This window comes from Panicum hallii, chromosome 5 (assembly GCF_002211085.1).
Source record: "Panicum hallii strain FIL2 chromosome 5, PHallii_v3.1, whole genome shotgun sequence".
Classification (NCBI taxonomy): domain Eukaryota; kingdom Viridiplantae; phylum Streptophyta; class Magnoliopsida; order Poales; family Poaceae; genus Panicum; species Panicum hallii.
In genome coordinates, this window is record NC_038046.1 from 54,123,006 (window position 1) to 54,135,724 (window position 12,719).

General features: G+C 47.9%; 2 protein-coding genes across 5 annotated transcripts; one reads left to right on the plus strand and one right to left on the minus strand.

Annotated features, from left to right (window-relative positions):
• Nucleotides 1-222: 222 nt before the first annotated feature.
• LOC112895263 (multicopper oxidase LPR1 homolog 4) lies at nucleotides 223-2,393 on the minus strand. The gene is made up of 3 exons (XM_025963208.1): nucleotides 2,149-2,393; nucleotides 569-2,032; nucleotides 223-483 (listed from the first exon to the last, which is right to left on the minus strand). Exons 1-3 carry the CDS (start codon nucleotides 2,386-2,388, stop codon nucleotides 430-432), a joined length of 1,758 nt encoding a protein of 585 aa, XP_025818993.1. The 5' UTR covers nucleotides 2,389-2,393; the 3' UTR covers nucleotides 223-429.
• Nucleotides 2,394-7,743: 5,350 nt separating this feature from the next.
• LOC112894681 (uncharacterized isomerase BH0283-like) lies at nucleotides 7,744-9,650 on the plus strand. Of its 4 annotated transcripts, none has more exons than XM_025962460.1 (6): nucleotides 7,744-7,881; nucleotides 7,993-8,238; nucleotides 8,326-8,661; nucleotides 8,796-8,957; nucleotides 9,038-9,121; nucleotides 9,198-9,650. In XM_025962460.1, the coding sequence occupies exons 1-6, from the start codon at nucleotides 7,846-7,848 to the stop codon at nucleotides 9,354-9,356; spliced, it is 1,023 nt and encodes a 340-aa protein (XP_025818245.1). In that variant the 5' UTR covers nucleotides 7,744-7,845; the 3' UTR covers nucleotides 9,357-9,650. The 4 variants fall into 4 exon arrangements, with proteins under 4 accessions (XP_025818245.1, XP_025818246.1, XP_025818248.1 ...); XM_025962461.1 differs by having other exon boundaries at nucleotides 7,993-8,220; XM_025962463.1 differs by having other exon boundaries at nucleotides 7,745-7,881; nucleotides 9,254-9,650.
• The last annotated feature ends 3,069 nt before the right edge of the window (nucleotides 9,651-12,719 follow it).

The window sequence follows — 12,719 nt, forward strand, 5'->3', positions numbered from 1 at the left end:
CCTTGCTATATACTTTTTTTTTGTGTTTTGTGCATTCTTGCTGATCGCTGATTTACACTGCTCTTCATACTACATTACTACTAGCAGAATTACTGCTGAACATAACTAGACGGTATTGACTGCATAAAAGAATAGGAAACAGAGGCAATCTACATACTGCCAGGTTACAAAGAATGCTTATACATTATTCACTTGATATAACAGAATACAATACGTGGCTATTTTTTTCGTGTACTTGCCAATCATTGGCATGATAGAAACAGTATGATGGAAATGCTTACAAAGCAATTTATAAAATGAAAATTTACATATTAAACAAATAATCATGCAATCGTAAACGCAATAAATGAATATTTCTGACCCCTTCCTCCGCAGGCAACAACTCCTCTTCATCAATCATCACCGGCTCATTGGGTCTTGCAAGTCTCTTCACAGAAGCAGCTTCAGTGGCCGGATCATGGCGTTGTCTTCGTGATCCAGGATCTGGACAGCATCACACGGTACCACGTCAGAATACTTGTTGATTGGCGACACATGAACGAAACCAGGTGGAAGATGTGGCGCTTACGTGGCAATGGTAGACGTATCCAGGCTCCGCCGTGGCGTCGAAGGGGTAGGGCTGGTTGGTGTCCACCAGCTTGAACGCCACCACCACCGTGGTCACGAACCCCGGCGGCACCTTCACCACGTTCTTCCACGTCTTCTCGTGGTCCGGCACCGGCACCACGGGCCCCACCGCGTGCCGGTCCACGCCGCACCTGACGGCGTCGTTGACCTGGGTCATGCAGTCGGTGAACGCCTGCAGGTCGAGGAGCTGCTGCATCTTGACGGCCTGGAACATGCCCAGGTGGATGTGCAGCGGGTGGTTGTCGCCGGTGAGGTTGATCACGTGCCACAGCTCCGTCGTCCCCGACCGCGGCGTCTCCGTCACGGGGTCCTCCAGCCGCAGCCCGTTGATGTAGAGGTGCGTCGACTGCCCGGACGGCGTCAGGTACTCGTACATCGCGATGTACCTCGTCTCCGACGTCGGCCCCGGCGACGCCACGTTCGCGTACGGCACCTCGCTGTCCGGCACCGTCGAGTTGTCCGGCGGGTCGCGGGGCCCGTTCGGGGCGACCACGAACTTCATCACCTTGCCATTGAGCGGCCCCGGCGCCGTGCCGGTCGGGAACGGGTACGGCGCCGAGTTGAGCATCTCGACCTCGGCCGTCTGCGACATGGAGAAGTCGACGACGACGTCGAAGATCTCGGCCGGGGAGATGAGGAGGCTGGACACGGTGACCGGCGCGGCGAGGTACGACGCGTCGGAGCCGACGACGTGGAAGGGCATGCCGTTGGAGAGCGAGACGTTGAAGTAGCGTGCGTTGCTGGCGTTGAGGATGCGGAACCGGTAGCGGCGGCGGTGCACGGCGAGGAACGGCCACGCCTTGCCGTTCACGGTGATGGCCTCGCCGAAGTACTCGGGCTGCCACTGCGGGTGGACGGACGGTGCGGAGCCCGTGGAGTTCATGTACAGCGAGCCGTCGACGTTGAAGCTGCGGTCCGCGATGACGAGGTGGAGGTCGTCGTCGTCGCAGGGCAGGTCCATGGGCACGTCGACCTCCGGCTTCTCGATGACGTAGGCGCCGAGGAGGCCGGCGAGGAGGTTGGCACGGGTGAGGCCGAGCGCGTGGTCGTGGTACCAGAGGTTGCCGGGCGGCTGCACGTTGGGGTACCGGTACGTGGCCTGCGTCCACGCGGGCCCCGTCTCGCGGAACCCCGCGGTGAACCAGGCGAAGGCGCTGCCGTCGGCCTGCGGCGGGTGGGCGCTGCCGTGGAGGTGGACGACGGTGGGGACGCCGCCGTTCCTGGGGATGGCGGTGGGCACGGTGGGGTCCCACGGCAGGATGTGGCGGTCGGGGAGGTGGTTCTCCCACGTCACCGCGAGCGGCACGTCGTGGCGGGCGACGATCGTCGGGCCCGGGAATGTGGCGGAGTCGGCGCACTGCCCGTACACGAACACCGGCGTCTCCGGCAGGTCGCGGTGGAATTTCTGCCGGCGATGAGTGAAAATTGCATTAGCATACAGTCTATGAGTCAATGTCTTAGACTCGATCCGTATACGTGTACGAAGTACTAGTGAATTTTTCGTCAGCTCTGTACGCGTACCCAGTTCTTCTGGAACATGCCGATGGTGAGGTTGACGGGCACCACGCGGCCCTGCTGGAAGCCGTAGCCGCGGATCTTGGCCATCTGCGGCAGCGGGTCCACGTACATCTGCAGCGCCCCCGCCACCTGCTGTAGCAGCGCGCTCGTCACCGGCGGCGGCGGCGCCTGCGCGGACACCGCAACCCCGGCAACCACGATCGCGGCAACTACGCGGCGCAGCATCCACGCGTGGTTCGCCATGATCTGCAGCCAAAAAGGGTAAGGATGCGATGACGAATTTGTGCAAGTAATCTGCTTGAGAGAAAGTCGAGAGACTGATCAAGCTGACCTTGCTGGAGAGGGGCATGCAGAGTGAGAGGCAGGAGGGAGACAGGGGCGTGTGGCTGGCACACGACTGATGGAGATGCCAATCTGGTCAGGTATGTATTTATAGACTAATCGAGGCGTAAACAAGCGACCAGCATCCATGCAAGAGGGATACGAGATGATGCTCAGTTAGTTCGGGCCGGCTGGCCTGCCCAACTTGATATGTTGTACTGCTTCTACACACTCCATTTTAAATAGAAGCCGTAGGCCAACAAAGCTTGGAGATAGTCAATGGGTGCTGCAAGAACAGAGCTTCAGAGCTTGCATGGGTCTGATCCATTTGGATGGATGGCTTTTCTTTGTCCTGCTGCTCGTTTGGGTCAATTTTTTCATTGCTGCTGATTGATGATGTGGACTAATACTATTACCATCTGTCCTGATGTGGACTTTAAAGTTGGCGGTGCCCAGGTAAACTGGAAGAATTGGTAATTATAGGAGTTCATCTCAAGCGATGGCAGCATTCATCAGGCTATGCTTAATCTTTGTTTGGAACCGAGAATTTTTTTTATGAAGCATATCAAATTTCATAGGATTTGAAAAGGACGCCATGCACTTCAAATGCACCCAGATGTGCGAGAGGCTCGAGGAAACAGGTACTCTCTGTTTCACGACGTATGTTTACACCCACCATTATTGCAGATAGATAAAAAAAACCAACAAATCTAAAAAATAGGCGGCTTGAATACGAGGAAAGATGAAGCACAGTTTCACGAGATGAGAGAGGAGTTTCATTCCCATAAAACTCAGCCGGCACAGTTATTAAGTTTTCAGGCTTGAAACTATTCACTGAGCCTAGCCTAAGGATCACCATAAATCTTGTTTAATTTAGATTAACTGAACTATTTTTTCTAAAAAATGAATATAACATATTTTGGAAAAACTAGCTCAATTAATTGAACTTAGGTCCGTGGTGACTCTTATGGACACGAATTGGCGGCCTTATTCAAGATAGCAATAAATCAATCCAAACAAGGTACCCACTGCTCTCGAAGCATGCAAAAACCGACCTTAAAAGTCTTGAAAGGTGAAAACATCATAGCAATCAGCATAAGGATAGACGTCCTAAAACCGACACTTTTGAGACTGTGGGCGTACATTGCAAATCGAAAAGAGCAGCGTTGAATCATGTAACCACTCAAAATGTATCATATTTGATCGAATATATATGTTGGCCAGATTAGATAGCTGGTAGCCTCCAAAATCAGGTCACACCTCCCCCAGATGACAAAAAGTTTATTACAAATACAGTGCGTACAAGTACTATAAGTCCAGGCCAATTAATCTAATAAACATGCTACCTACTTGCTAGCTGTGCTTAATCCTGACGATCATTGATGGCTTCTTGGCTTCTTTTGCGATAGACAAATGCAAGCGGCGTCGCCGGCGTGCACTCTGTGTACCAGATCTAGCTAGTTTCTCCGTCAGTGGCGACGACGGGCCAGTGGCGGCCAAGTTTCGGTTGACATTCCACTGCGATTCCGATCGATTCGCCAATAATGGGGAGGAGGAATCGATCGCACCGAATCATTGGGCGCGGCGAACACACTGATGATGGGTGATTCACACAGCTTGCTGTCCATCAGGCATGGCATGTACCGGTGACAGTGCTAGGAATGAAACCCGTTGAATCCGCTCGTGTCAGCAGCGTTTGCCGGCCGACGCATGGATGTCGATAGATGACATGTATTTGTGGAAAAACTAGTGATGGATTCGGGAGGTTTTTGTCAAAGGAGTTGTGCTAGCAAGCTGCAGGGTGCGTTCGGAAAGGAGGTGACGGTTGGTGATGAGTCTGTGGGCAACATTCCTAGTTTTAGACTCTACTGTACTTGGATGTCTATATGTTCATTTTTTTTTGAGGGGGGGGGCATGTGTTCATCTAGCCGCAGAGCACGTCATGAGGGCCGCGATTCTTGCTCTCTCTCCGAGTTTTTTTTCTTTTTAGAATTTTTTCCATAATATTTGAATTTCAGAAAGTTATAAACTACTGATATCGTTTGCGGAACAACTTATTGCTAACCGGCAAAAAGACACTTACATTTTCAGGATTGCTACAGTGCCCGAGTATTATTTGCACCACCCCCATCCGACTTTTTTTTTCTTTTACCCTCCTCCGTCTAATCCAAGAACGGGTGACCATCTTCTTCAGCTCCGGTGAGATAAGAGCTCATATTTGGATGGTTAGAATTCGGGATTGGATCTGGGGTTGGGGCTTCTCTCCATTCCTGGTCTCAGAGGGAAGGCCAGGGATGGCAAGCTAGCCTAGCGGAGGTGGCGGGCGTGGGGGCAATGAGGTCGGCGGCGGATGCGGCCGGCTCGGTCAGTGGGAGAGGGCGGTTGGACCAGGTAGGGGCGGAAGCGATGACGACAACGTTGGGCGGCTGCAGGGTAGGAAGGCGCCTGCACGACGGCGACACGCTACCGCAGAGATCCGGCAAGACCCTAGCCGCCGTGGAAAGGCTGGGGCACGCGGGGCGGCGGAAAATGAGGAGCTCGATGGAGATGGTTGTGTTGGGTGGGGGTTGAAGATGAAGGTCAACCACAGGATCTTGATCGGACGGCTGCAAAATTCAAGTGTGGAGAGAATCCAAAACACTCGGGGTACAGTGTAGACAGGCCCTACATTTTCTATTTAATATAGTTGTTAATACAACTTCTTTAAATAATTTTCTAGAGTAACTATAATTCATGAGAATTTTATTAGTATAGCTTTTCGCACAACTGTTACGTTCTCTTCAAACAGTTTCTGCATGATAACTTCACAGGATAAAGACAACATACTAGTTTTTTCTTAAAATAATTTTTCTAGAGACCAATATGTTTTCATTGTTCGCCTTTGCACAAGTAAGGAGTAAGGCACTATTTCTATTTGGATGCAAAATATCTTATGGTATTGGATATATTATGATTTTGGAAAAATAATTTGATTCTCGAAAGAAGCTGGATGTTTGCATGCAACAAACCTTCAAATTTTTAAAACCACATGTTATTGTCCAAACCGTAATCCTTTTAGAGTTTTATAAACCGTTGTCTGCACCCCTTTGGCTAGTAAAATTAAACTTTGTTATGGTGCCCGGGAGGAACCATCGGTTCCTCTCTGCCAAAAATTCTGAACCGTTGATTTAAAAGGGTTGGTTTAGCGTAAACAAGAGTGGTTTAGTACATTTCCCACCGTACCAATTTAGATCGGTTCCGAATAAAGAAATAGATCGCTTCTTCCCCATCACCTGGAAGCCGCTGCGCGCTCCTCCACCGGCAGCCCATCCAGTCGGTGCCACCGCAGTGGAGTTTGCCGGCCCGCCACTGCTGGGTAGAAAGTACTCGACGCCCAAGGTCTTGCAGCCGCAGAGGCTCGCTGTCAGGGCATCAGCGTGCTGGGGCTCTGCGCCTTGGGCCTCCCTGTGCTAGGGCTCGCCATCCAGGCGCCCTCCGCTAGGTGCGGAGTCGTGCTTCTACGCCCAGGGGCTCGCCGGCACGCAGCCGTTCTTCTCTACCCATGGAATCCGTCCTCCAACTGGCACATAGCGCACACAACACGAAACGACGTTGGTCAGCCATTGAAGAACAACACGTTAATGCCATGGCGGGCGAGATGGGCAGGTCTAGAGCTTGGGCGGCGCCGGCAGCGAGGGAGATGCAACGAAGAGAGTCCTTGATATGTGCCAGCCGTCGATCGAACATATTATACGCAAGGATTGGGTTTGGCCGATCAAACATATGAACGGACACACTAAATGAAAATACTAAAATACCTTTGCCTTATTTTTAGAGGTAGTTTCTAACCCACAAATAATTGGTTCTGGTGCATGTCTTAGGTTCTTCGTAACAGGATATCTGAGATATCTAAATCCGTTTCCATATATATTCAATCCGCTTTCTATCCTAGGTGATGAAACTGAAAGGAAATAGGAAGCCGGATATTCGAGATATCCTAATCCGTTTTCATACGTATCCGATTCAGTTCCATTCTTTTCTGAAACCTCAACGTCTCTTAAAATCTCCTAGCACCGTAAAATTTCTCAATAAAATTACTTTTTTACTGTAGTGCTAAAACTAGAGATTCAAACAAGAGCTATGTACCTGCTGATCATGACTAAATGTCTTGGTTAAGAGAAATATGACAGTAACAAGCAGAACTCCCAACCATCGAATCTGAATATCTGATAATTATTTGCGCAATCTGGGGATTAGATGGAAGTGCTTTCGTTTGCGCAGACAGGGGGAGGAAGGTAAGCAGCGATGCGAAATGCCGAAACCGTGCCCGGTGGGCTACTACTTTCCGGAGAGGGCGCCAGGTGGTGGGCTACTACTCCGGCCCAATTGAGTTGAGCGGCACAGCTAGAGCCCAGGTGGGACTCCGCGGCTCCGGCCCTATTGCCTGCTGTCCTGTTGACCAAACTGGTCGCATGACGGGCCGCATCTCCGCTCTAAGTTTGTGGCATTTGGGCTTTTGGCTAGGGGTCCGGTCGATCTATCTACTGCCGAGAAGTTGGAAAATCGACGACGAGCACCACAAGTCCACAACAGCAGGATTGGCGCAAATGCCGCCGCCGTACCGCCGGACAGCCTAGACCAGTGAAGCGCCATGCCATTGCCAAATTTGTTGCCTGAGCCTGACCGATAGATCCCGAAACTTGGGCTTTGTTTAGATTGCAAATTTTTACAACCGGTGATACTGTAGCGCTTTCGTTTGTATTTGACAAATTTTATCTAATCATAGACTAACTAGGTTAAAAAAGGCTAAAAAGATTCGTCTCGTGATGTACAATTAAACTGTGCAATTAGTTATTTTTTTTACATACATTTACTGCTCCATGCATGTGTCCCAAAATTGATGTGATGGAGAGAGAGTGTAAAAAGTTGGAATTTAGAGGGGAACTAAACAGCGCCTTGGCCAAAACCCATGTAACCAAACTACCGAAGGTTGCGCTTTTTATCTTTTGTCAAAAACGACTAAAAAAATCATAAAAAAGCCATTCAAAACGTGCAAATACATACCGACAAACAACAGCCGGTGCCAATCATTCATTAATTTGTGTACAAAAGCCACGTGTCTAATAATTTCGAAAATCACAACAAATAAAGATGAAAACTCAGCGGCACCAACCGACACCTACAGGGACGTGGAGTCATGGCGACAGCGATGCGCTCGATCTACATGAATGCCCTCATACGGAAAGGAAAACGACATGGCGGTTGGCCGGTTGGGCCGGCCAGCCGCCCTACAAGGCTACGAGTACCGGCGGTGACCTCGCCCATGTCCGCACCGTGAGCGCACGCTTGCTACCGTGCAAAAGCGTCAGCTTCAATTCTCACCTCCGCCGCGTCCCAGCCATGCCGACGTCGGCCAGGCCGCACCGGTACGCCGTGGTACGCCGCCAGCCATATTCAATTCCTCCGGCGAATCAAATTAAACCAGCTGCCGGCGGCGCGTTCGCTGCTCACCGTTCCGTTACGTACGATGCCTATATATGCTGGCAGGTCGACGCGTTCACGGACGTGCCGTTCCGCGGCAACCCGGCGGCCGTGTGCCTGCTGGAGCTGGACGGCGCCGGCGCGCGCATCCGCGACGTCGACCGGAAGTGGATGCTCGCCGTGGCGGCAGAGTTCAATGCGCCGGTCACGGCATTCCTCGCCCCCGCCGCCGCCGGCGGAGGTACGGCTGCGACGCCGCGCTTCCACATCCGGTGGTTCACCACGGTGGCCGAGGTCCGTCGGCACCATTCCGTACGTTCGTTTTTTGTTGTTCATTCACCTGGAGAGCGTCTGCTGTAGTTTTTTGTTTTTTTTCCTGTCGCGCTTGCATTGTTGCAGGTTGAGCTGTGTGGGCACGCGACGCTGGCTGCCGCGCACTTCCTGCTCACCGGCGGCGGCGTCGGGGCCGGCACTGGCGCCATCGAGTTCGTCACCATGGCAGGGCTGGTCCTGACGGCGAGGCGGCGGGTGAAGGTCGTCGGTAAGCGAGCCTGCGACGACTTTGCTGCCCATGGAGTTGATCGCGGCGGCGGTGGGTTCTGCATCGAGCTGGACTTCCCCGTGGCGTCGGTCGAAGAATGCGGCTCCGGCGAGTTGCCGGCGCTGATGCCCGACACCCTGAACGGCGCATCCATCGTCAACGTCTGCAAGACCTCCACGATCGGCGACCTCATGGTAATATAATCCCGAGCTCGAGAAAGCAAACGGAGAAGCGAGCAGTAGTTCAAGTTAACAACGGACATGCATGCATGATCATCAATGGAACGAGCTGACGGAAATGTATCCTGTGCCCTCCATGTCGCGAGCAGGTTGAGCTCTCGTCTGGAGAAGAGATCGCCCGTCTCCGTCCCAACTTCATCGAGATTCGGGAATGCGCGAAACGGGCGATGGTCGTCACAGGGCCAGCTCCAGCCGGATCTCAAGTTGACTTCGTCACCCGACTGTTCGCCCCAAATGTAGGCGTCGACGAGGTACGATCGATGGCATGCTGAAAAGGCCACCCTTTCATCAAACGTGCTGACTCATCAAGTAACCTAGCTAGTTGCTGCAGGATCAAGTGTGCGGAAGCGTGCACTGTGCCTTGGTGCCGTACTGGGCAAAGAAGCTGGGGAAGACTAGGTTGACGGCGCAGATGGTACACATCTTCTAGAATCTAGAGTCTCCATCTTGTACAGATCAATCCACTCTATCGTTGTCTGATCTAACCGCAGGAGAACGTCCGTACTCTGACACTTGCTTTCGCCGTGCATGTCACCATGGAACCTAGGCTTCTTCAAGGGGCGGGACGTTGCGCCTGGAGCTCGACGAAGATGCGCAGCGGGTGCGGATCTGCGGAGAAGCTGCGACCGTCATGGCTGGCACTCTGCTAGCTTAAGGGCACAAGCTAGCTTTTGTCGATCTGTCGGAATAGTACGATGCTGCATTATGAGAAATAAGCTTGCAAACTTTGTGATCGATCGGCAGGCATATGCAGTAATAAGTTGAATAAAAAGGGGGAGTTGATCGCTGCCCCTGATTATATGTGCGTGTATTACGAAGGCTAGATGAATAAAACTGCATCGATCTGTTCCACTTCCACGGAGCAGCAGTTCCGTAGTACGTGCATCTTTACAGAAATTGTTGTCGGATACACATCCAATTTAATTGCAATGTGACCTATGCAAGAGAGATTTGTTTACTTGTGGGGCTGTCTACTGTAAACTCGAGTGTTTTAAGATGCCTAGACACTCGGGTGCCAGATGCGTCAAAACACTTGATTTTCTCTAATCTGTATGAATCGAGTGTTGTTTGGGCACCAACACTCGGGTGTCAAATGTGTCGGAAACACTCGATTTTTTAAATCTATATAAATCGAGTGTTTTGACGTCTTTGAACACCCAAATGTCAGACTGTTTGATTACCATCTTAAGGCCCATACAATGGAAAAAAAAAAGAAAAAAAGGCCCAAATATAAAAAAAGGAAAACCCTCGTTGTGAATATGGGCCGTTGCTTAAAGAAACCCCATGAAAAATTATATAGCCGGGCATATATGAAATTCACATATCCAAATATAAAAACGGAACAAAAAAAATACTATATAAAAATAACTTCTTCTCCAAGAAGAGTTCGTTTCGATCACGTATCAGATACCGCCAATGGGACCTGTACATGAGGTGCATCTGACAGAGAAGGGCAGAAGCACAGCAAGATCGTCAATGTTCGGAGTCGCGCGCGCGCCTCCGATCTGAGACGTCACAGAAACGTTGCACCAAGGCTGTTTCTATTATTTTCGGTTCTGGAGGCCCATTTCAAGTGGATGGCCCATATAGCCTTGCACACACATCATTTCGCTTTCTCCTTCCAGAATCGACGGCTTTCATCGCTGGTTAGGGTTCCGCTCTGGTGGCGATGCGGAGGTGACATGGGAGACAATTAGTTTATCAAATCAATGATATCACTCGTTCCCAATCTATTTCTCGTTCACTCCCCGGATGCATATCTCGGTCATTCATTTTCTCTCTATTTTCTCGTTCGTTTCACAGTTGTGTGGACGTGTTTTTTAAAATGTCAAGTAGATGCAATCGATAGGTATGACAGTTTGTTTCATTTCCATTCGTTTCGCTTCGTACATTAGTTTATCAAATCAATGATATGATACTTGATCTTTTTTTTTCTGTTTGTATTAGAAATATCTGATAACTTCATGGCAATTCATTTTGTAGGGAGTGCGCATGGATATAACTAAACCAGTCACCTATTTGTAGTTACTGAGCTGTTCTATCGGTGCATAAGGTATGTTGCCAAATATACATATGTTTTACTGACCGTTTGGAGGTTATAACCAGCAAAATGCTCTCGGCAACTATTTTGCCTGTTCTCAAGTGCATATGCTAGCTTAAATTTTATGGTCTAGTTCACGACCACTTAGTAACTCAAATTTTTATGATTGCAAACAGTATAGGTAACTAGACATATGGGTGCTATTATCTTTAGTGTTTTTTTACCCCTGTGAGGACATTCATGATCCTACAGATAAAAAAGGTGATAAGGTGGTGCTTCTATATCTTAATAGGATACTTTTTTGAAATTACGTAAATCCTTATGGTGGTGTTTGAAGCTTTTATTTCCTCCTTGGATTTTAGGATGTATTTTAATTTTCTCTGTCTATATGCAATTTTTTTCATTTTGAGTTGCTGAAAGTGTAGTTCATGCTTTTTTACATTTTGCATATAGATATATTGTTCATCAATAAATATCAAGTTTAATCTTTTTTTCTAAATTTGCGCAGTACTCTTAATTGTATTGTTCTTATGTAGATTATTTCTTTTTATGCAAAATTTGGTTTACTCTTCTAGTGCATATTGCAATTCCATCCGTGAAAAATATTTGTTCCAAGTGGTCAAATTTTTTATTCCATGCAGTATAACTTTTTGTTCCACATGATTCCTATATTTGTTCCTATCTGTTCCAATAAGATAAAAATCATTTGTCCTTGTGATATATCTTTTTGTTCTCTATGATGTCTACAATTTTTCTATCAGTTGGTAACATTTGTTCCAAGTTACTAAATCTTCTGTTCCACGCCATACAAGTTTTTGCTCCACGCGATTTCTATATTTGTTCCAAACGTACAAAACATATATTCCAAGTGACTAAATATTTTATTTCTCATAATACAACTCTTTGTTTCCCATGATATAACTTTTTGTTTCCCATGATATAACTCTTTGCAATAGTTGGGAACATTTGTTCCAAGTGATTACATACTTTGTTCCATGTCATACAAATTTTTGTTCTAGCTGATTTCTACATTTGTTTCATCAGTACATATATATTGGTCTGTGCTAACTAATCAAGTTAACAAAGATGAAGTTTTGAGTAGACAAGAGAAGCTGCTACATGAAGTGAAAACCTCCTCATTGAACAGCCGTATGAGCTTTCTCTTTGTTTAAAACTGAAAGAGAACTACATAAGTTTTTGATAGTTGGCCGTTGTGTTAATTCTGTTGCTTTTTAAACTTAGATCAGTTGGTCGTTGAGTGAATTCTGTTGCTATTTAAACTTAGATCAGGATTATTTGCAAGAAGAAACAATATATTGTCAATTGCAATTTGCAAGAAGGGTCAATTTTCGAAATCCTAGTTTCTTGGAATAATTTGCAACAAGGCTAGACCTGAAGTAGTTTCAAATTTTTGCTGAAATATGTGAGCATGCACATATTTTTAAACTATGTTTCCTATTATCTATTTTTCACTTTTCAAGTGGGTAGGTGAAATACCAATTCTATCTTTTTGAACAGAACATTGGTGCCTGCTAGTTCAATGGATTACATGTACAAGATCATTTTCAACGAATTACAAGAAGCTAGTCAAAGTTTTGGTCTTTAAATATTTGCCTTCCATCCTAAACTTTTTGTACCAGATTTTTTTCATGTTTGTTGAAATTCTTATGTATATGGTTCACGTACTCAAACAAAATTCAAATGATTTAAGATTGGAACATTTTTCAGTTTCTTAGTTTCTTTTCTTTCTGTGGTCATGAATGTTCATTCTTTTAAATTTTGTTTATAATTTCAAGTTTGTAAAAATAAATGGACGTGCACAACCAGCCTGGAATAGGAATGAACATTCTTTGTTTATAATTTCTAGTTGCGCAGCTTGTCTCTAGCTAGGATAAGAATAGATAATGGACCTAAATTAACATGCAGAGCTAGTTCTCGATAGCTCCGCTTCCCATGTGCTTGCTAAAGAAAC

What these genes read in the sequence shown, in the direction of transcription:
- LOC112895263 (XM_025963208.1), bottom strand. Translation starts at nt 2,388, where the DNA reads ATGGCGAACCACGCGTGGATGCTGCGCCGCGTAGTTGCCGCGATCGTG. An exon ending in GCATGTTCCAGAAGAACTGG is followed by an intron (nt 2,033 to 2,148) that starts GTACGCGTACAG and finishes CATCGCCGGCAG; the next exon opens with AAATTCCACCGCGACCTGCC. An exon ending in GATACGTCTACCATTGCCAC is followed by an intron (nt 484 to 568) that starts GTAAGCGCCACA and finishes GATGCTGTCCAG; the next exon opens with ATCCTGGATCACGAAGACAA.
- LOC112894681 (XM_025962460.1), top strand. Translation starts at nt 7,846, where the DNA reads ATGCCGACGTCGGCCAGGCCGCACCGGTACGCCGTG. An exon ending in AGGTCCGTCGGCACCATTCC is followed by an intron (nt 8,239 to 8,325) that starts GTACGTTCGTTT and finishes GCATTGTTGCAG; the next exon opens with GTTGAGCTGTGTGGGCACGC. An exon ending in CAAATGTAGGCGTCGACGAG is followed by an intron (nt 8,958 to 9,037) that starts GTACGATCGATG and finishes TAGTTGCTGCAG; the next exon opens with GATCAAGTGTGCGGAAGCGT.